At 42.0% G+C, this 19,967-nt stretch overlaps 1 protein-coding gene across 1 annotated transcript in view; it reads right to left on the reverse strand.

Annotated features, from left to right (window-relative positions):
- Positions 1 to 5,902: 5,902 nt before the first annotated feature.
- Positions 5,903 to 19,967, reverse strand: part of LOC147896499 (ADP-ribosylation factor-like) — a 40,184-nt gene continuing 26,119 nt past the window's right edge. The window contains exons 2-6 of the mRNA XM_087381245.1: positions 15,544 to 15,634; positions 12,149 to 12,264; positions 11,864 to 11,923; positions 6,563 to 6,628; positions 5,903 to 6,330 (exon numbers count right to left, since the gene is read on the reverse strand). Coding sequence (XP_087237371.1) covers positions 6,130 to 6,330; positions 6,563 to 6,628; positions 11,864 to 11,923; positions 12,149 to 12,264; positions 15,544 to 15,634 — 534 coding nt within the window. The 3' untranslated portion in view covers positions 5,903 to 6,129. The remainder of the gene's footprint in view (positions 6,331 to 6,562; positions 6,629 to 11,863; positions 11,924 to 12,148; positions 12,265 to 15,543; positions 15,635 to 19,967) is intronic.

Here is a 19,967-nt window from a genome sequence, read left to right on the forward strand (position 1 = left end):
CTCTCTCTCTCTCTCTCTCTCTCTCTCTCTCTCTCTCTTACATCAAAAGTTGCATTCAAGACTTGCATATAGCGCAAGTCTAAAACGCATCAATGGTCTCTTTTTAATCCCCTCTCCTTCCTGTGAGCTCATAAACTTCTACATGTTCGAGGTAGGACTACTATAGTTTAATATCTTTTGACATCTACAGTAGATATAATAATTGCATAAGACAAATTGATTTTAGTATATTATTGTTTAATAACTATCATAATAAGAGAAACCTAAATTTATCTTGTTTTGTGATAACTATTTTAAGAGTGAAATTTCTACAAAAAGTTTCCATACTCTTCTCACCATATAACTTTAATAATGGCTCAACTGTTTTTAAAATTCCTATCAAATGGTAATATTGCCATGATAAAAATTTAAGAATCTCACCATCCTCATATAACAAGTCCTAAGCCCAAGTATAGACTCAAAAAAATTCACACACAAGTCATCCTTCCTCGCCCTTGCCCCAGCCCCACACACAATGTAAACTTGAGCTTAGTTGACCTGATCGAACCTAACCCAAACCAAATTAACTACACAATACACCTAACCCTAAACACAGACAACCAAACACACCCACGTCAACACTGTCACATATAAACGACAGCTTGATATCGTGTGTGGTGGAGACTAAATGGTGGAGCTTAGAGGGTCATCTTGCGAGAGTCGACTGAAGGGATGCAAAGTAGTGAACATAAACTGAAAGGCAAAGGATGCAGAGCAAGGGCGAAAGGCAAGCAGAGTAAGGGACGGTTGGGACAAAGGAGAGGGAAGCACAATAGGAGGGAGGAGAATAGGAGAAGGAAGAACAGGTAGAGAAGAAGGGTATATGAAGGGGAGCATTGAGCAGGACGCAAGAAGTAGGGCTAGGGCGAGCGAGGGGGAGAGGACTAGCCTCTCCTTTTCCCCCCTTACCCACACACTAATTTACTTTAATTGGTTTTCTATATTTCGGTGAGAGCACCATCAAAAAGGCAATCCTAGTTCCATGTGTCCAACATTTTGGAGGGACAAGCTTTGCATGATATGTTGGTTTTTCATCTCTCTTGTTCATTTGTATGATACGTTCCTTTTTGCTCTCTTACATCTATTCATTGGAATTTTCTTCTGCCTGTGGGTATGGGCATACAAACTCTTGCTATTTTGATTTCTCTAAATGGAGGTCCATACTCTTGCTCGTAGGGTAGTCATCACGATCCGAAGTCACCTGGCTTCTCATTGCAAATTTGAAGCCTCCTTCTTGTAAGTCTTCTCTGCTCATTCATCTTGCCACTTTCAAACCTTCTCTCATTTAAGTCTTCTTTGTATGTTTAGCTTGCATGTTGACTCACTATAGCTTCTTGTGTATCACCTATTTTTGCCTCACTGCGTTTGATGAGGGCATTCTTGGGGCATGTTTTAGTTCTTCTCAATATTTGGATAGATTAGCTCCTATAAGGTCGAATTGTCACATTTTGGAGAATTGAGAGGACAAATTCATCACTTGTAGCTTTTGCAATTGTTTAAGATATAGAAGGTTATCTTGCTTTTGTGATTCATGCATGCTGGAGAAATGGAGATGTAAAAACCAATTGGGTAGAGAGTGGGAAATATGCCTCCACTACAAGAATCTATGTTGAGGATGATTGAGGGTGATGAAGATGAGGAAGAAGGGGCCTTTAGATGCTTTGATGGACCCACATATGCAAAACATAATGATGCTATCTCTGGGAGATAACTTTGTTGTAAACTATGAGAATGACAATGCAGAAGGTATGGACTTTAACATTCCCTAATGTGCAGGCACCAAGGAGGTGAACAACTCCCTACTCGACCATTGTGGCCTATTATTTCTTGAGATTACATATCTTTCTATCTTTTACATGGAACCATACAATGCCACGTATAGCTAGCAGCTTTGTGCAAGCTCCTCTCTATACCCATGCAGAGCTTCATGCATCAAAACACATCTAAAATTGCTAGCTCCCAATATTCAATGGTTTTCCTTGAAACAAGCTAGCGTAGATAAACCAATTGGAGTCAAAGCACGATGCAAAAATAGGTCATTTTAGAGATTCTTTGTGCACCCTTTGCGTACATGAATTGTCACAAGGTGCACTTACACATTCTTGTAAATAAGTTGTTTTCATCTTATATAGCTTAAATTGTAGTATTATAGAGTGTTGAGCTGAAGCAATCGCTCGAAGAGACATTCAAGGCCGATTCCACCCTCAAAGATTGAGATAAATCGGCAATTTATTTCTTCAGATTGTAGTTTTTTCCATTATTATAGGTTGGTGCTGGCCAAGCTCAACCAGACGTCATAAGTTTGGATGCCATAGTAAGGACTATCGTAACTTTCAACCACCATGAAAATCACCAAAATTCATGGACTGTGTTGGAGAATCTATTCATGGACCATGTTGTTGTTCTCATAGAGCACACTGCAAAAATAGGTCATTTCAGAGATTCTTTGTGCACCCTTTGCGTACATGAATTGTCACAAGGTGCACTTGCACATTCTTGTAAATAAGATGTGTTCCTCTTATGAAGCCTAAATTGTAATATTATAGCGTGTTGAACAAAAGCAATTGCTCAAAGAGACATTAAAGGCCGATCCCACTCGCAAAGATTGAGATAAATCGCCAATTTATTTCTTCAGAGTGTAGTTTTAACCGGTATTATAGGTTGGTGCTCTACCAAACGTTATAAGGTTGGATGCCATAGTAAGGATACCAAAAACCATTGAGGCAAATCCAAAATTGGATCAATTCATGGCCAGGTTATGGTTTTGGGAAAAGTGGCATGACACTCTTGAAGACATAATTTGGTCATGGCCTCTTAGCTTTGGTCTACACCCTGTCATACAGTTATATTGTCACTAAATTGTCATGCCACGTCTCCTCACTTGTATCCCATGATATGTTGTGCAAGGAATCCATGTTCAAAAAAATTGAGCTACAACTGGATAGCTTTAGCAAAGGTTCTCAATCAAGTATGAGAGAGAGAGAGAGAGAGAGAGAGAGAGAGAGAGATGGTATGAATTATGACAATCCAATTTGGCTTATACTATCTCGTATTTCTTTAAGAAATAATCTTCTTCAGGTAAGAGAGAAAGGAGGAGAGAGAGAGAGAGAGAGAGAGAGAGAGAGAGAAGGGGGGGGGGGGGTTGAGAGAGAGTATGCTTGCAAACTCTTCAAGGGGACTACACTCACGAACATGTGGCAAGTAGGACACAAACAAGCCATGTGGAATGAGTTATTATGAGAGAAAAATATGTTAATATAAGCCTAGCTAGAGATGCAACTCTTATTTAGAGTTTTTATATAACAATTAGAAGATCCAAAATTTCAAGAAAGTGCACTCTATCTATAAGCAGCATGGATTAGTAAAAGCCTGCTCACAAAATCAATAGAAGGAAGCAAAAAGAAACCTCTATATTATTGTAGGTTGGTGCTCTGCCAGACATTGTTATAAAGTTGCATGCGCTAGTATGGATTATCGAACTTTTAGCCATAGAAATCACCAATCCCTTTGAGACAAATCCAAAATTGGATCAATTCATGGTAAGGTTATGGTTTTGGTAAAATGTGGGTTGACATGGCCTCCTAGCTTCTACATCTTATGATACAATTATGTGCAATGCAACAAAGATTATGTCACTACATTGTCTTGAGTCTCCTCACTTGTATCCCATGATATGTTGAATACGTACCTTGACATAGTTACAAGGCCCTTCAAGGAATCCATGGTCTTCTTTAGAAACATTGAGCTACATTTGGATAGCTTTAGCAGAGGTAGTTCGGGCTTATCTCAATCATAGTATTAGTGTTAGTGTGTGTGTGTGTGTGTGTGTGTGTGTGTGTGTGAGAGAGAGAGAGAGAGAGACGTTATGAAGTATGACAAGTACTAATGTGAGTGACTGCGTGCGTACGTGCATGCGTGCATGTGTGTGTGTGTGTGAGGGGGGGGGCGAGGGGGGGGGAGGCAAAAATTGACAAGTATCGCTTGCCCTTGAGACGACATGCACGAACATGGAGTAGGTAGGACAAGGACACAAACAAGCCATGTGGAGTGAGTCATTATGAGAAAATTTTTTTAATACAAGCCTACTAGAATTCCAATTCTTAGTGAGAGTTCTTATCTAATGAATGATCACCAAATCTTTAAGAAAGTACGATATATTTGTAAGCAAGATGGATTAATGAAACCATGCTCACAAAAACAATAAACGAAAGCAAAAACCTCTATTTTCACCTTTACCGAAGTAGAGACTTGGCGCTAATCTACTACCAATCTCCTCAAAACATGTAGCTTAAACATAAAATGTATCCCTCAAAGGTACTTGTTAAGTACAACAAATCAAAAATATAACTATATAAGAATAAGACTATTCACAGTGGAGTAACCTTGAATGACTTGAAAAAATGAAAGCATTCCACCTATGATTGGAAAAGGCGTTTGATTTCGACAAGACTAGGATTGAGTTCAAACAAGATGATATACTGATAAATTTGAAACGAATAAATTCATTCTACTCGAGTACAAAATTCAAAGTGTTTTTCTTTCTTGGTGCTTTATATTCTCTATTTTGTCTCTAGAGTACTGTACGCTATGGTAGTGGAGGTTGTCAACACAGTTGCAACCCTTAAAACAAGGTTGTGTGGTGGTGGAGGTCGTGTGTTATATCCCCCCCCCAAGATTCACAAACTCACTCGTACAATTAAATTTCGCAACATATCTTAACAAATCAAATTCACAATCCCCACACCTAAGATGACGATAAGCTTTAACATGTCTTTGTCCATGTAAGGCATACACTAGGGCTCCATGAAAGACCCACCTTGTATTGATTCACTATGTAATGTATTGCACATATAATAGACACAATGAAATGTCCTATACCCAAGCTTGCTTATACAACACATACATTGGGGCTTCTAACTACTGTGCAACCACCTTGATACAAACGAATCACTAATCAATGCATCCTGCATGGAATGGGACACCGTGAAATACCCATGCCTCATTAAGTACCTGTAACAAACAACTTAAACCAGATTTTCAAAAGCATTCACCCTGGAGGTACAACATGATCCAAAGATACAAGGGAAGGTTCACATCAAGGGAGAGAAAGCTAGCACCTTTTGGGCACGTTATATTTATGACAACATAAAACCCTCGTAATGACTCTTAGACTAGAAAACTTACAATTTTGTTTTTCCCAAAAAAGCCCTAACCACCATGGGAAATAGAGGGATAGAAAAGATAAATGGCTATTAATATTACTCCAAAGCGTGAAAAAAATGTGTATTTCAATTTTGCATTGAGTGCTTCAATATGAAGAAATTTCGAGGACCATACATTTGATGTTTACCAAAACCAATAAGATGTTTACAAATGCTACACAACAAAACTCCACTCGCAATGAAAAAAAATGTGTATTTCAATTTTGCATTTAGTGCTAAGAAATTTCAAGGTCCATACATTTGATGTCCTTACCAACACCAATAAGATGTTTAAAAATGCTACACAACAAAACTCCACTGGCATAATACATATGTGCCAAGGCAACTGAACTACCTTTAAAAGTCATCAGCAACCTCGCCATCATAATACAACCAAGAGTTGACCATGCATCTAACTGGACAGCTCTTCAAAACCGACTGACCTTAGTCCCAAATGTAGAAGGTTCCTGAAGTCTTTGAAGCCTACTGTTTACTGTATAATAAACCTGTGCAAAATCAGGTAACCTACCCATCTAGATAATCTTGAAAACAAAATGCATCTTAAAATTCCTCAACTTCTACCTAATATTCTAAACCTGCTCTAAGCTACGAAGTCTGGAAATCTTGAGTCAGAAAGAGTCATTGGTCACTGGTAATCTATACGAAATAATAAATGCTTTTACATGTTAAACATCTCAATCAAATTCTTACGAGAATTCGGACTCAAGGGAGAGGGAGAAAATCAGTGAGCAACTGCACAAAACAGAAACAAGGCAGCACATACCCTGCCTAACAAGGCACTCCACAAGTTTGGCCTGTGTGTTTATGAGCTCTCAGGGTTTCAGAAGGGTAATCCATATACAAGATGATCTCAGAACTGTAATGCTGCTTATCGTGAAATTGCCGATCCACCCACTGAAGTAGGGATCCCAGATGCTTGCATTTCTTTTAATGCCGTAGCCAGCCAGTCCAAGCCTTCATACAGACCCTCACCTCTTGGTGCACATGTGCCTTGAATGTGCCACCGTCTATTCCGCAGATTGAAAAGGCCAAAGGCTTCACATACCTCAGCTGGTGACATTGCTCCTTTCTGACACGTGGAAAACAATGAACGATAAAATTTGCTTCACGATCCGCAATTCTTACTTGCAAAAAATAAAGAGTCTAGTTCATTAGCAGAAGCTCCATTAGATATGTATGAGCCACAAACAACACAAGTTGAGTTCATTGTCGTTGCGTAGATAATGAACTTTTAATAAATATCCACACAACTTGGAATGGCTAATAAACACTTCAACAAAGGTATTTGTAAAGAGACAAACCATGTCTTGCTTGTTGGCAAACACCAATATGGCACTATTCCTCATCAAAGGATCATTCACAATAGCCTGGACAACAACTATCAGATCAGAAGACCACGTCCAATTCATTTCACAATCAAACAAAACACACATTGCATAGTTCCTAATCATAGATCATTCACAAGAGCTTGGACAACAATTGTCAGAAAAGAAGACCACATTTACAATTCATGGACACTACCATTGCCTTTTTCAGGAGGGGCACGGTTGTGGGCCACTCTCTCAGCTGATCCACTTTCATGAACAAGTCTGCATCCGTCTCTATCTAATTGAGATGTGGCACACAACAACCCTACTGAGACAGATCAGACAACAGGAGATGATAGTGCCACAGGAAAAGTGTGGAGCCAGAGACACAGAAACCATGCAAAGGTTGACTACAGCACACACGATGGAGGTCCAGCCTATCTCGATTCTCAGCTCTACTCAGAGGAGACCGTCAAAGTCGAGGTGTCACTCTCGATATGGCCCTGAATACAGATATCACGGAGTCCCCCGCAACAAAAAAAAAAAGCACAGCGAGAGATGACCTAGCGTAGACAAATACGGGATACCTTCACATCCCACCAGAAAGCTACCATGGCAGGATCATATATGATAGTCGATCACATCTATCTCAAGCTTTCTAAGTTCTGGGTTTTGAGTACTAGTTATTGAGTTTCTTAGTATAGCACTCAGCAAGGACCCTTGCCTCAGCCCATAGTGGCTTGTATGAGTTACATTTTTTATCATATCTCATGTCATAGGCCCACAAGGCCTCCCAAAGACGTTAATATCTCTCAACAGATCTTTTATTTACAGCAAGAGGTGAGACATTTAAAGATTCAATTGGCAGTAGTAGTAGCTAGACTTCAGGTTCTTGAGGGACCTTGCAAGCAAGCAGTCATTGATGAGGTTGTGGTGTCCTGTAAGGCTTCTCCCCCTAATCCCCCAACTAGTATCTGCAGTAAAGGATTTGGCTCATACTGAAATACAAACAATTAAGAAAGAAATGAATGTGGAGGTCGATACAAAGGAATGTAAAACTGACATCCAAGAAGAGATTAAAGGACACGAAGCAAGACATGACACGAGCGGGGGGGCTCCCGAAAGGCTGGTACAAAGAGGAGGACACTTCAATGAGACTTCAGCACAAGTCAAAGCTGCCATGCCTAGCATTGAATGGATGATTGAAGCAACCAATATCCGACACTCTGAGAGAGGACATGTCACATGCTATCGTTACCCTTAATTCACAAGATTTACAGATCAGGCTAATCCGGAAATCCTACAAGCTGAAAGGGTCCATACCTACAAGCTTAAGGGGACCAAGGTATGGATAGCCGAGAAACTCATGACTTACATGAGATCAATTGAAGGGTAAGGCAACGGAATTATCCAAGGTTAAGGCTGCTAGAAAGGATGGAAAATGGGCAGTATACCGTGAGGGCGTACCACTCATCAAGGAGTTTCAATAGACTCTCAGTCCATGGACATTAATAGACTCTCTCTCTCTCTCTCTCTCTCTCTCTCTCTCTCTCTACACACACACACACACATGTATGTGTTTTTGTGTGTGTGTGTGTGTGAGAGAAAGAACATGCGACTGGAAGCATGTTCTTTCTCATCTGGAATGGAATGGTTGGGAGTCTTTGCTTGGGAATTCGTTGAGAGATGAAAGCATTCACTGGTCGAAAGTCTTTTAGCCTCCCTTGGCTTTACATGAACCTCGACGTTCCTACTTTGTCTCGTTTAAAGGCATCACCTCGGTTGCTGATGTTATTGATGATGTTGGTACTGTGCTTCCTTTTTCTCTGGCAGCCAGCAAATATGGATTGGGCTCTCATTATCGTCCTTTGTGGCAACAAATTACTTCTATGCTTTCGCCTTTTGTTCCGATTCCTCCTTTGGGACTTCAAGACTGGCCGAAAGATTGGACTTTGACTTCTCCAAGGTCCTCTTCTCGTTCTTTGAGGCTATCTCAGATTATTGTTCCTTGCATTGTATCAAATCCTTTTGCCTAAACCTTGGGTTTCAAAGAGAGGTGATTCTGTTTGGTGAATGCATCGCCCAGCCAAGTGGTGGAGGAAAAGATTACAGCAACTTTGGGCCTATAAAGTACCGCTTCGGCAACAGGTTTTCTTTTGGCGAGTTCTTGTAAGAGTGTTTCCATCTGGACAGCTATTGGCTCATCCACACATTGCTCCTGCACTTTGTCCCAGATGTTCTGCTTCTTCGAAGACTGTGCCTTACTTGTTTTGGCATTGTCCGTGCTCTCGTGAGTTTTTTGATCTGCTTCAACAGCGCCTGCGAGCAAGATTCCCATTTGTTCCGTTTGGGAAGTTCTTCTGCCTATTTGGGTTTCATCCATCCAGAGCGGAGTTTCATCTTTTCTTCGTTTGGGTTCGCTACTGGGCACTATGGACTTTATGGACATATAGGAATTGTAAAGTCTTTGGTGATCCTACTTTCTCTCTGTTTGGCTTTTTCAGGCATTCTCTGCAACAATCTTTCTTTGATTGCTTGCAGACCCGCTGCATAGATCATGAGGTCTTTATGGCATATACTGAAATTTTCAGTTGATGTAATTATAGCACCTTGTTTTGAGGTTGCTACTTATGTAATATAATCAATCAAAGATTTCACCCCAAAAAAGTGTGTGTGTGTGTGTGTATGTGTGTGAGAGAGAGAGAGAGTGTGTGTGTGTGAGAGGGTGGGTGGAGCTTCGAGATGGAGCAGGATGTCTCTGCGCCGTCGTTACCTTTTCCGTCTCAACCTTCGCCTCCAGCCAAGTCTATTTCCTCTCAGTCTTTCCTTGATTCTGTGTTCCAGCCTAGCCCTACCTCGTTTCATTTCGCTTCTCGTACTTCGTCTCTAACCCACCCTGTCGTCACGCTCAGTCCCGTCACCGTCAATCCTTCTGTATTTTCATCTCCAACCTCCGACCCGGTTGATCGGCCCACTCTTGTCAAGGTCGCTCCGGAGGCAACGTTTACTTTCCAGTCTCCTGTTGCGGTCCAATCTGCTCCACAACAGCGTTCCGGGACACTAAAGCAGCTTGCTCACTTTTGTACACCCGCTCAGAATGAAAAGACTCAAAGATTTAATTTTGGCAGTTTTTCTTCGACGTCTACGCAACTGGATCTCCTTCGCCGTTTATGCAAGGAGTCCATCTTTCAAAATCAAGTCTCGAGTTCATCTATGTGTCGGGTTCTCCCCTCTGAATCCTTCCTCCACAATCTTTCTCAGAGCCAACAACTCGATATTTGCCTCTATTTTATGGGACGAATTACGACAACACCTGTGCTGCGTGCATGGTCGACAGCAGTCGTTGGAGCAATTAAAATCAACTCCTTTTGTTTTTTTTGGTTGGCAGGGGTTTTTATTATGCTGATTGTGTCGATGTGGAGATAGTTTATCAGCTAGTTGATATGAAAGGAGTCCACGGAGGTGGTTATTTTGCTTATGTCATGCCTTGGGACCCTCTTTTTGACCCGGCCTAGAATCTCATGCATTTTTGTCATGTATGAGTCACCCTAAAAGCCTTGCCACTACCTCTTCTCCTGCACATATCTTCTATTGCAGCTCTTTTCGGGAGAGTGTTGCAGCTTCCGAAGCGGGATTTTTTGGTCTACAGTAGAGAGATCCGAATTTGCATTTTGTGGGATATGGAGCAACCCCTACCTTCAAAGTGTGTAGACAAATTGGTCATTTTGCTAGGAGCTGCCCTTTACAATCATGTCAATCTACTCATGTGAACAGCTCTTTCTCTGTTCCTCAAGCTACTACTCTTCAGTTAGACAAGATGCAATAGTTGAAGACAACAAGAAAAGAATGGAGACAGGTACACCCCCTAGAAAAAGAGATCTCACCGTCTCCTTCGGTTCCTTTGTCAAATCCGTTCCAGGCTCTGTCAATGCCGAATACCTTTATGCCTGACACTTCGCAATCTTCTAGTGTCAATGCTTCCGCTTCATCGAAGCTAGAGGCTTGAAGTGACTTTTGAAAATATAATTAAGGAAATGTGAGTTTGCTAACTTCAGTAGAAGCACACACGGAATTGGATACTTTAAGAATCATCTAGCCATGATGAACAAAGGGAAATGTATCCTTTACGTAAGAACTTAGTTCAATTTCGATGAGTCTAATATATCATGAGGAATCACATCCTTGTGCCAAGGCTTATAACATCCCTATTATGATCGCATCCTTCAATCTTATCTCAGTGGCACAGGACACCAAATAGAGAGAGAGAGAGAGAGAGAGAGACATGCGTGCGTGCAAGCATGGTGTGTACCTGTGTACCTTCCCCTTGCTATTGGTGCTCTGGAAGTATATAGCTGAATGGAATGTAGTGATGACTAAAAGAGCAACATAAAATCTTCAATTTCAGTTGTCCATCTCAATTTTGGAGTCTCAATTTCCGTCTACTAAGGTGACAAGCTGGGGTCATACAAGTCATGTGGAGAATGATTTATCCATTACATAATTGTATCTGAATCACAGATCTCCATGATCAGTTACAGAAGAGCCCAACAAAAAATTACCAACTCAAGAAGTTTCTTACTTTCAAACTCTTATTGGTTCTCTGATTTTCTCCGAGAAACTTGGAATATTTTCATTGAATGCATTCAATGAATGTAATCATGTCGTTTTTTCTGTACCACTTGGCAGTCGTGAGCACTACATGCTACTTAAAATCGATATTTTGTAACCTTGCATCTTCATATTCAAAGGTGATTGTTCATTATGCAAATCCAGATTGTTGTCTAAAAAGAGGCTTGCAACAGCAAGCCTTCATGAGTTAAAAGACTAGGATGGATGGCTTGGTGACCTTGTTTGGATCCTCCCCAACTCTAAAGTAAGGACAAAAGTCCAAGAGTAATTCATGGAAAACCAAAATGGTTTATCGTACAAAACATATGACATACCACGAGCAGAGTAGTTTAAATATGATTTATCATAGAAAACAGATGGAGTTAAAGTCTTATGAAGGTAGGTCTCTCTCTCTCTCTCTCTCTCTCTCTCTCTCTCTCTCTCTCTCTCGCGCGCGTGTGTGTGTGATTGTGTGTGTGTGGGTGCAGAATCACACACACACAGATGACGCCCACTCCATTTGGCGGGAGGAAGACGTACCATGCATGATGTGGAGGCCAACAAGCAAAAAAACACGTCTTTAATCCACTTTTGCATTCATATAGTTCACTCAAAACAAAAGCCTTACTATAGTCCAAAAAAGAGCACGCACGTACAAACAATATAGCACCTTGCATCTAAAGATACCTGAAACTCCGCACATGCTTTTCCTATCCTCTCTCTGTCAAAGGAATCAACAACATAAATCTGCAAAATTAAAAGGTCATTTAAAAACTTAGCAATGTACATGTGCAAGAGTGAGAAATAGCTCAAAATATTTTATGCACCTACGAGCGTGTCGACAAATTGAACAGAATATGGTAATAGGGTTGAAGCCCTGCGCTCGCTACCCAAACTACTAAAACGCCAAAGCATAGATGCATGCCCAATGTTTCTAGGCCAAAGCAAAAAGGCACACATTTTAACTATTACCAAGCCGTCCGTGTTGTTGAAATAATGCCTCCAAAGAGGCCTCAACTTTTCTTGACCACCTACATCCCATACTGTAAAGATTACATTCTTGTACTGCACCTTTTCGACATTAAAACCTGCACAAATCATACAACGTAGTTGGCACAATTGTTGAATAATAATCTCATACAGCCATGCATGTGTGTGGGCATATGTACATTAAAAGGAGAGTAATAATTTAATAAAAGGTTCGTAATCATAATAGACCAATTAGAAATTTCCTAGTCTTGATTTTTCAATGATTCAAATGAGAAATGGAATGCATTGGCTTCTGCTAGCTTGAGAGAGAGAGAGAGAGAAAGAAAGAAAGAAAGAAAGACGTATTAACGTCCACGGAAGGCCTCGCGGGCCTTGGGACAAGGTACAAAGTACACCAAAAGGATGAAAGCCTCAGTGGGCTGGAGCAAAGGGCACACTAAGGCCCTTGTTGAGTGCTAAGACTGCTAAACTGATAAACTGATAAACTGAAAAACTGCTAAACTGATAACTCTATAGAGCTCAATAGCTCGAGCAAAATCAGATATAACCCAAAGACTAGCAACTATCTGAGAGCTGTAGCATGCTTAGATCTGAGACTCGGGCTCAAAAGCCAAAGCCCAGCACCGTGATGGCTCCTCTGAGAGCGATGCTCACAACCAACTCTCTGAGTCAAAGACTTTTCAGGTCCTCACAAAGACTCTCGGACTGACAAATAACCAGAGTTTCTGACGACCACCTCTCTTACAGATGGATCTCGACTCACGCTAAGCCCCTCGCTCTTAGCTTTGATCCCAATTGTTAGGAATTTACAGCTTTAAATTCATAGAGATTTCTTGGAATAAAGGAAATTTTGAAGACCAAAACTGCAAGACTGCATAAAATGACGTATTTTCCCCATATAATGTCAATTACGGCTAATGAAGTTCCCACAGTTCAACTATATAGAAAAGTGTGCAACATAGTTGGCATTTCCAAAGACTAATGCATTGAAATGAATCTATAGACCCGACATGAGACACGACCAAGACTCAAGACCTCCTACTCATGTTAACAAACCTGGTTGCAGCTTTACAAGGTATGGAAATTCAAAACGACTCAACTATGATATATGTAGCTTCAGGCCACAAAATTAAACTATGATATATGTAGCTTCAGGCCACAAAATTAGAAGTGTGCATATGAGCTTGCTTAGAACGTTGAGCTCATGCACAAAGTTCAAGCTTGATCTATAATTGGCGACTCATGCTCGACAACGCTCGTGAGTCCTACAACACACACTACCTACGTAGGCTCATAGCCTAAAGAGAAGCCTGAACACCGTGCCCTTCTGTATGTATAAGATCTGCCTCTAGTAACTTTGTTGCCATATGCCAGGCGCCTTCATGCTACCAAGTGTTCGCCATGGGTAAGCTAGCCTATGAGAGATCTGTGTCTTGCATGGACCAATTGGCATGCATGTACCATGTTGAGACACCTCTATTGAGTGAATCACGATCAAGCCACCAGCCATGAAGACCTCCACGTCCATCAGCCAATGAGAAATCACAACAATATAGTCCTCTAGAACATTTGCAAGGATGAGCCCCCCCCAAGAGGGTTAGACTCCAACAGTAAGGAGATGCCAACTTCATAGAGCATGGTTGGCATTCTTTACTTGCAATTATGATGCCTCTATGGAGTCATGCACGTTTAGTGTTAATGAGACCATAGTTCGCTGAAACCCGTTTTAGGGTCCAGCCTGTCCTGAAACGCCGTTTTGGAAAAGTCCCAGGCCTGACATGCCGTTTCAGGTCTGAAACGTTTCAAACTTCTGAAACGGCTGCCTGAAACGTTTCATCTTGGCTGAAACGGGTTTCAGAATTCTGAGACGGGACGTTTCAAACAACCACCCACCATCTTCCTTTTGTTGTTTCTACTTGTGTTTTGGCCTCAACTTTCAGCGTTGCACTCCCTCTGCTCCTTCAGCCTCATACCCTTGCACTCATGAGGGTTTTCCAGCCCTCCTTGAGCCCCATTCACTCCTTTGAAGTCCTTTCACTCCTACAGGCTGCTTCAGCCCTCCTCCATCATCCACTCCCCTTCAGCCCTCCTTCAAAAGTCAGCCTCCACTCCTTTAGCCCTCTCCTTCAGCCCTTTTCTACATCCCCTTGCTGACGTGGCATTTCCCCATTTCAGCCCTCCCAAAAATCCAAAACGTTTCCGTTTCCGTTTCCGTTTCCATTTCCAGTTTCCCTGTTTCCATTTCACCTAACTATGAATGAGACCGTTGACACATGGTACTTTGACAATGGTGCAACCAGTCACACACCCTTCAGAAATGACTTGTTTAACAAATTGTTTTCTGAACCTGTTATAGTACAATTGACAGGTCCAAAGGACAGCTGGTTGCCAAAGGCTATGCAAAAAGACAAGGTAGTTATTCGAGGATGACCACAATCAAGAGTGTGATTGCAATGGCTGCACATTTCGATTGGCAAGTGCATCAATTGGACATTTAAACAGCCTTTCTAAATGGATCCTCCTGAAACAGGTGTATTTGTAGCAACCCATAGGCTTCGTAATGCCCAGTCAAGAGCACAGGGGCAAGGGGGATCAGCCTGATCTTTTGCATGACACATTAAAATGTGGCCGATATATTCACCAAGGCACTAACTCAAGAAAAGTTTGAGGCTTTTGGGAAAGATTTAAACTTGCTTCCATTTGGTGATTAAGATCACACCTTGCACGTCAGGACCCTGTCACTATAGCAGACTGGAAATATTAAGGTAGTGGTCAAGGTTAAGTTAGTAATAGGTTAGGGGCAGTTTTTCAGCATTGAGGCTTTTTTCCTTACCACAATTAGTGGTTGAGTTAGTTGTTTGTAAGAGTCTTATTGTATATACCATAGTGTTTAAGCGTTTTATACCCTTGTACTTCATTTCAACCTCTCAATACAGCAATTGTTGCTCCTTCACTTTTGTGCACCCTCTAGGCTTCCATTTCTCGCAAGAGATCCGTTCTCCGACTTCGATACTTTAATGACTACAAGGAAATACAACAAAAGACCACCTAGACTCAAAACGAAGATTAGTAGGTCTCCAATATTCTTGTTCCTTGATCTTTTGAAAAACAATAGGAATTCGACCCAAAATTTCACAAGCACTCAAACTTCTCATGGAATTTCTCGTCTACAAAACACATTACAATCACCGCTTGATCAACTAAACTTGGAAGTTCTGTAGTAATAAACAAGTATAAGATGAATTGAAGAGATTGACAAGTAGCAGAATAAGCTTAAAATCAAACAGCCAAACATGACATTTTCTATGAAATAGCTCTGAAGTGTCTATCACCATTCCCTTTTGAAAATTTCTAGTAGCATGGATTGAAGCACCTACCAATGGTGGGAACCGTAGACAAGATTTCTCCAATGTGCAGCTTGTAAAGTATAGTGGTCTTGCCAGCAGCATCCAAGCCAAGCATCACAACCTGCATTGCGTAAAAGCTTACTTAGCCTGATACCTATAGCTTTTCATTGTCTTTTTGGGAAGCAAGAGTCACATTCCTGCACATCCTGTCTTTAGAAAGAATAACTTCTAGTATACATCAAGGTGGACCCAGATCAAAAAAAGGCCTTTCTGCCTTAGTCTGTAGACATGCCCTATAAATTCTATTCCAGGCCATCAGCCTCAAGGCTGGACATCCATTCTGCCCATGTGGCATCTCTTAAGTTCTAGAGGCATTACAGGCATAGCATTGTAATTCATCTGTTTTTAAATAGGAGTGAGGGGTTCAGCATGCATGCACATCAAATCTAGAAAATGTGAAAATTAAAAAATATGACCTCTTAAAACATAAAATCTGGAAGAGGGGAGGCCGGGGAGGGGGGGGGGGTTAAGCTAAAAATGGAACTCCAAAAACTAGAGTCCACGGTAATTGCTACAAGTCACAACTAAGTTGCATAAAACTAAGAATCTCATAAATGCAAGAATCGTAGATACGTAAACATCCCAAACGTCAGTAGTCATAAGTCACCACGTGGATGATACGATGTACATAATGACCTCATGCAATGAACATTCTAATGCTCAAATGCCAAAAGTTACACAAACTCAAGAGTTGAGGTATGAACAACCATATATAATATGTGTTAAGAAATAGGATGAGTGCTCAATGGGAAGAAGATGCTCAAGAGGGAGGAGATGGTGAGATCAACAATAGGAGCCAACATACAATGTGGATAGCACCAACTAAATAGAACCAAGTCTCCATCATCCACATCCAACCCCTATCCAATATCCACTTCCACCAATCATGTGAGCGTCGATTTTAGACCCTCGAGACAACCTGATGTACTAATTGTTGGAGGTCAACACCTCCTGATGTCACCTAGAGTGCCTTGCATGTGCGTGTGCGAGCCCAGTGAGAGGCTAGGATAGATGAGTAAGGGCCTGTGTTGTGGGTGTGCCCACCCCCTGTGAGGGTAGTGTAGGATAGACCATAGTGGGCTGTGTGCTCAGCCTCTTAGAGAGCAGATCAGGCTGGCCCTGTAGGCAGATGGGTACAGCCCCTTGAGAGGCCATGGGCAGACCTTTATAGGCAGGCCCTAGAGGTGGGTGACGGGTCGGCCTACCCTCCATGTTGGTCAGCTGCATAGGGCAGGGGGTCAGCCTGTTAGAATTATAGATATAATTCAGCAGTGACCAATGTAATTTAATAAGCTAGTTAGGGGCACTTTTCCCTCTTTGAGAGGTTTTTCCCCCTAACCGCAGTTAGTCTACTAACTATGGTTAGTGACTACTAAGGTTTTGTCACTAGGACAAAACCTTATCTCACTCCTTCAGTTGTATCTCTTACACTCTTCTATTGCAACTAAGCTCTCAGCTCACTCTCTTGCTCTCTCTCCACTCACACTCACATTTGGTATCAGAGCAAATCGTGCTCTTCGACCTGCTCCCTGCTCCCGGACTCGTAGCTCCCGCGAGCTCCCTTTGCTGGCCGTACCTTCTGTCTGCTGCAGTCCCGTCATCCCGTACAGTGCCGTACATTCTGTACAGGTCCGTACGGCCCTGATACTCCAGCACGTACTACACCTGCGCTGATCACCCATACCTGCTCGTACTTGCCGTACCTGCTGCTTCCGTACTTGCCGTACCTGCCGTCTCGCCGTCCGTACCTTCCGTACGCCCTTCATCGACAGCGCCGTCCGTACAATCCGTACGATTCGTCATCGCCAGCCGTACAACTCCTACGTCATTTCGTCCCGTACTAATCTTTGGTTGCTGCCCGTACAACTACCTGCGAATTCTTCCGTACAGCTCGTTGGCTGTTCTTTGCGCTGCCTTCCGTACAAGCCATACGGACTGTTCCGTACAGTCTTCGTACCTGCTGTACATTCCGTATTGTTTTGTTGTACAGCCTGCAGCACATAGCTCGCCCGTACAGTACGGCCATTTGTATTCGCAGGCAGACATTGCAAACACTTTGCACGTGTTGAAGAAATTTGGAGCTGCACTTGGAGCAAGCATTGCAGACAGATCTGTAGATCTGGTCTGAAATTTGGGGCTTTTGCTCAGAAATTGCAGATTTGGGGCTTTTAGTAAATTTGCCCCTTTCTGGTTGCAATTTCAAGCTCGAAATTTGGGGCTTTCAGTTTTGCAGTACAATTTCTTGCAAAAATTTGGGGATTTTGTGATTACACTGCAATTTCGCAGTGAAATTTGGGGCTTTTGCAGACAGAGCGCAATTTTTACAACATTTGGGGCTTTTGGTTAATTTGCCCCTTTTTGGTTGCAATTTCAGGCCTATTTTGGGGCTTTTGTGTTGGGAGAGCAATTTTAGAGATTTCAGTTCACACTGCCTTTCTGTAAGTGTTTTGCAGCACTTTTGGCAGATTTTGGGAGAGTTTTGATGCTTTGACAGATTTCTGACAGAGAAATCGCAAAAATCTAAGTTGGATTTTGAGCCAGTGCTTGGCTGTGTTTTTTTGGGAGTTGTGCATTTCATTCCCAGCAAGGGAATTCAGTTGTGTATTTGCTGTAATCTCTTTCTCAGACATGGCCCAGCAAAATCAGAATGATTTCCAGTTCGGTGGTCTTTCACAGGAAGACAAGTTGAATGGTATCAACTACTCCCTCTGGAGTTTTATGGTACGCAATATTCTGATTTCTCGTAATTTGTGGGATTATGTGAATGGGGATGAGATCTGACCAGCAGGTATGGCACCTAATACCCCTCCCCGGCAAGGAGGAGGAAGAGGTCGTGCACAGGGTGCAGCTGCAGGACAGGTTGTTGGTGCAGCTGTAGCCACCACTCTAGAGCAGAAGAGATGGGATTCACGGGATGCCTTAGCTTTGTCATGCATCTCTCTTTCAGTGAAAAGATTTATCATTCTGCATATCCAGTCGTGTAAGACCTCGAAGGCAGCGTGGGATATCTTAGAAAGCATGTATGCAGCCCGGAATGATGCAAGGGTATCTTTCTTGAAGGAGTTAAGTAATACACATATGGAAGAGGGTGACTCCATGTCAGTCCACCTCACAAAGCTACAAGATCTCAGAGAGCAATTATTGAACATTGATGAGATTATTCCTAATTCAAAGATGATTACCACCACTCTGAATTCTCTTCCTTAGACTTATCTCAGCTTTCATACCTCGCTGAACTTATCATTGAGGGGGGGTGCAAATCCTCTCACTTTTCATGAGTTGATAGGACTTCTGCTTCAGGAAGAGCAGACCGGGAAAAACTTGGCTTCACGTGCAGGTGAACAAGCTATGCTCTCAAAGTTCAAGTCAAAAACAAAGGGACAGGCAAAGACATCAGTAAATCAGCCTTCCAGTGGGTCAGGACAGCCTTCACAAAAGACTAAGAATGATGCAAGTAAGCCCAAGAAGAAGGGTTTTTGTCATTACTGCAAAAAGCCAGGTCATCACATTGCAGAATGCAGGAAAAGGCTTGCAAAAGAGAAGAAAAACAGCTCTGGTATGGCTGTTTCAGATTCAGTTCCTCATGCATCTGACAATGGGGATGCTGCAGCCAACTTTGTTGGACAGAATTATGCCTTTTTATCTTGCATTTCAGATTCTAGGCTGGCTGCTCCAGATGCTCGGGATAGTACAGCCACTTGTAATGATGATACATATGCCTTTTTGACTTGCAGTTATGATCCTTCCACGGATGCATCAGCTTTCAGTGTCAATGAAACACTGAATACTTGGTATTTTGACAGTGGTGCCTCCAAGCATATCACTTCTAGAAAGTGTCTCTTCACTTCCTTGCATCCACCTCCCGTTGGTAAGAAAGTCACTTGTGCCAACAACTCGTCATAAACAGTACGTGGTACAGGAGAAGTTGAGCTTACCGCCATTGATTTTGAGGATGACAAATGTGCTGTCCGAGACAGAGAAAATGATTATGCCTTGAGATTATCAAGTACTTTGCTACGTGGGCTTTTTCAGCTTGATCTTTTTGAGAAAAGAGCAGCCCATGCTCTTGCAGTTTCTACTCCTACTGCTGCCATGCAGAATGCAGAGTTATGGCATGCCAGATATGGCCACATGCATTACAATAGCTTGATGACACTTCAGAAGCACTCTATGGTTGATGCATTGCCACCTCTTGAGATACCTCCTCCACATGCCTGTGAAGGATGCATTTTAGGTAAGATGCATAGATTCCCCTTCAAAAAGGATGGTTCAGTTAAAGCTGTCCGAAAATTACAGCTTATACACAGTGATGTCTGTGGTCCCATGAGGAATCCATCATTGGGTGGTCATCTCTACTTTGTTACTTTTATTGATGATTACTCCAATTTCACTTG

The sequence above is a fragment of the Dipteris shenzhenensis genome, chromosome 11, assembly GCF_047967505.1.
Source record: "Dipteris shenzhenensis isolate YYH24624 ecotype China chromosome 11, Dip_SZ_1.0, whole genome shotgun sequence".
Classification (NCBI taxonomy): Eukaryota; Viridiplantae; Streptophyta; class Polypodiopsida; order Gleicheniales; family Dipteridaceae; genus Dipteris; species Dipteris shenzhenensis.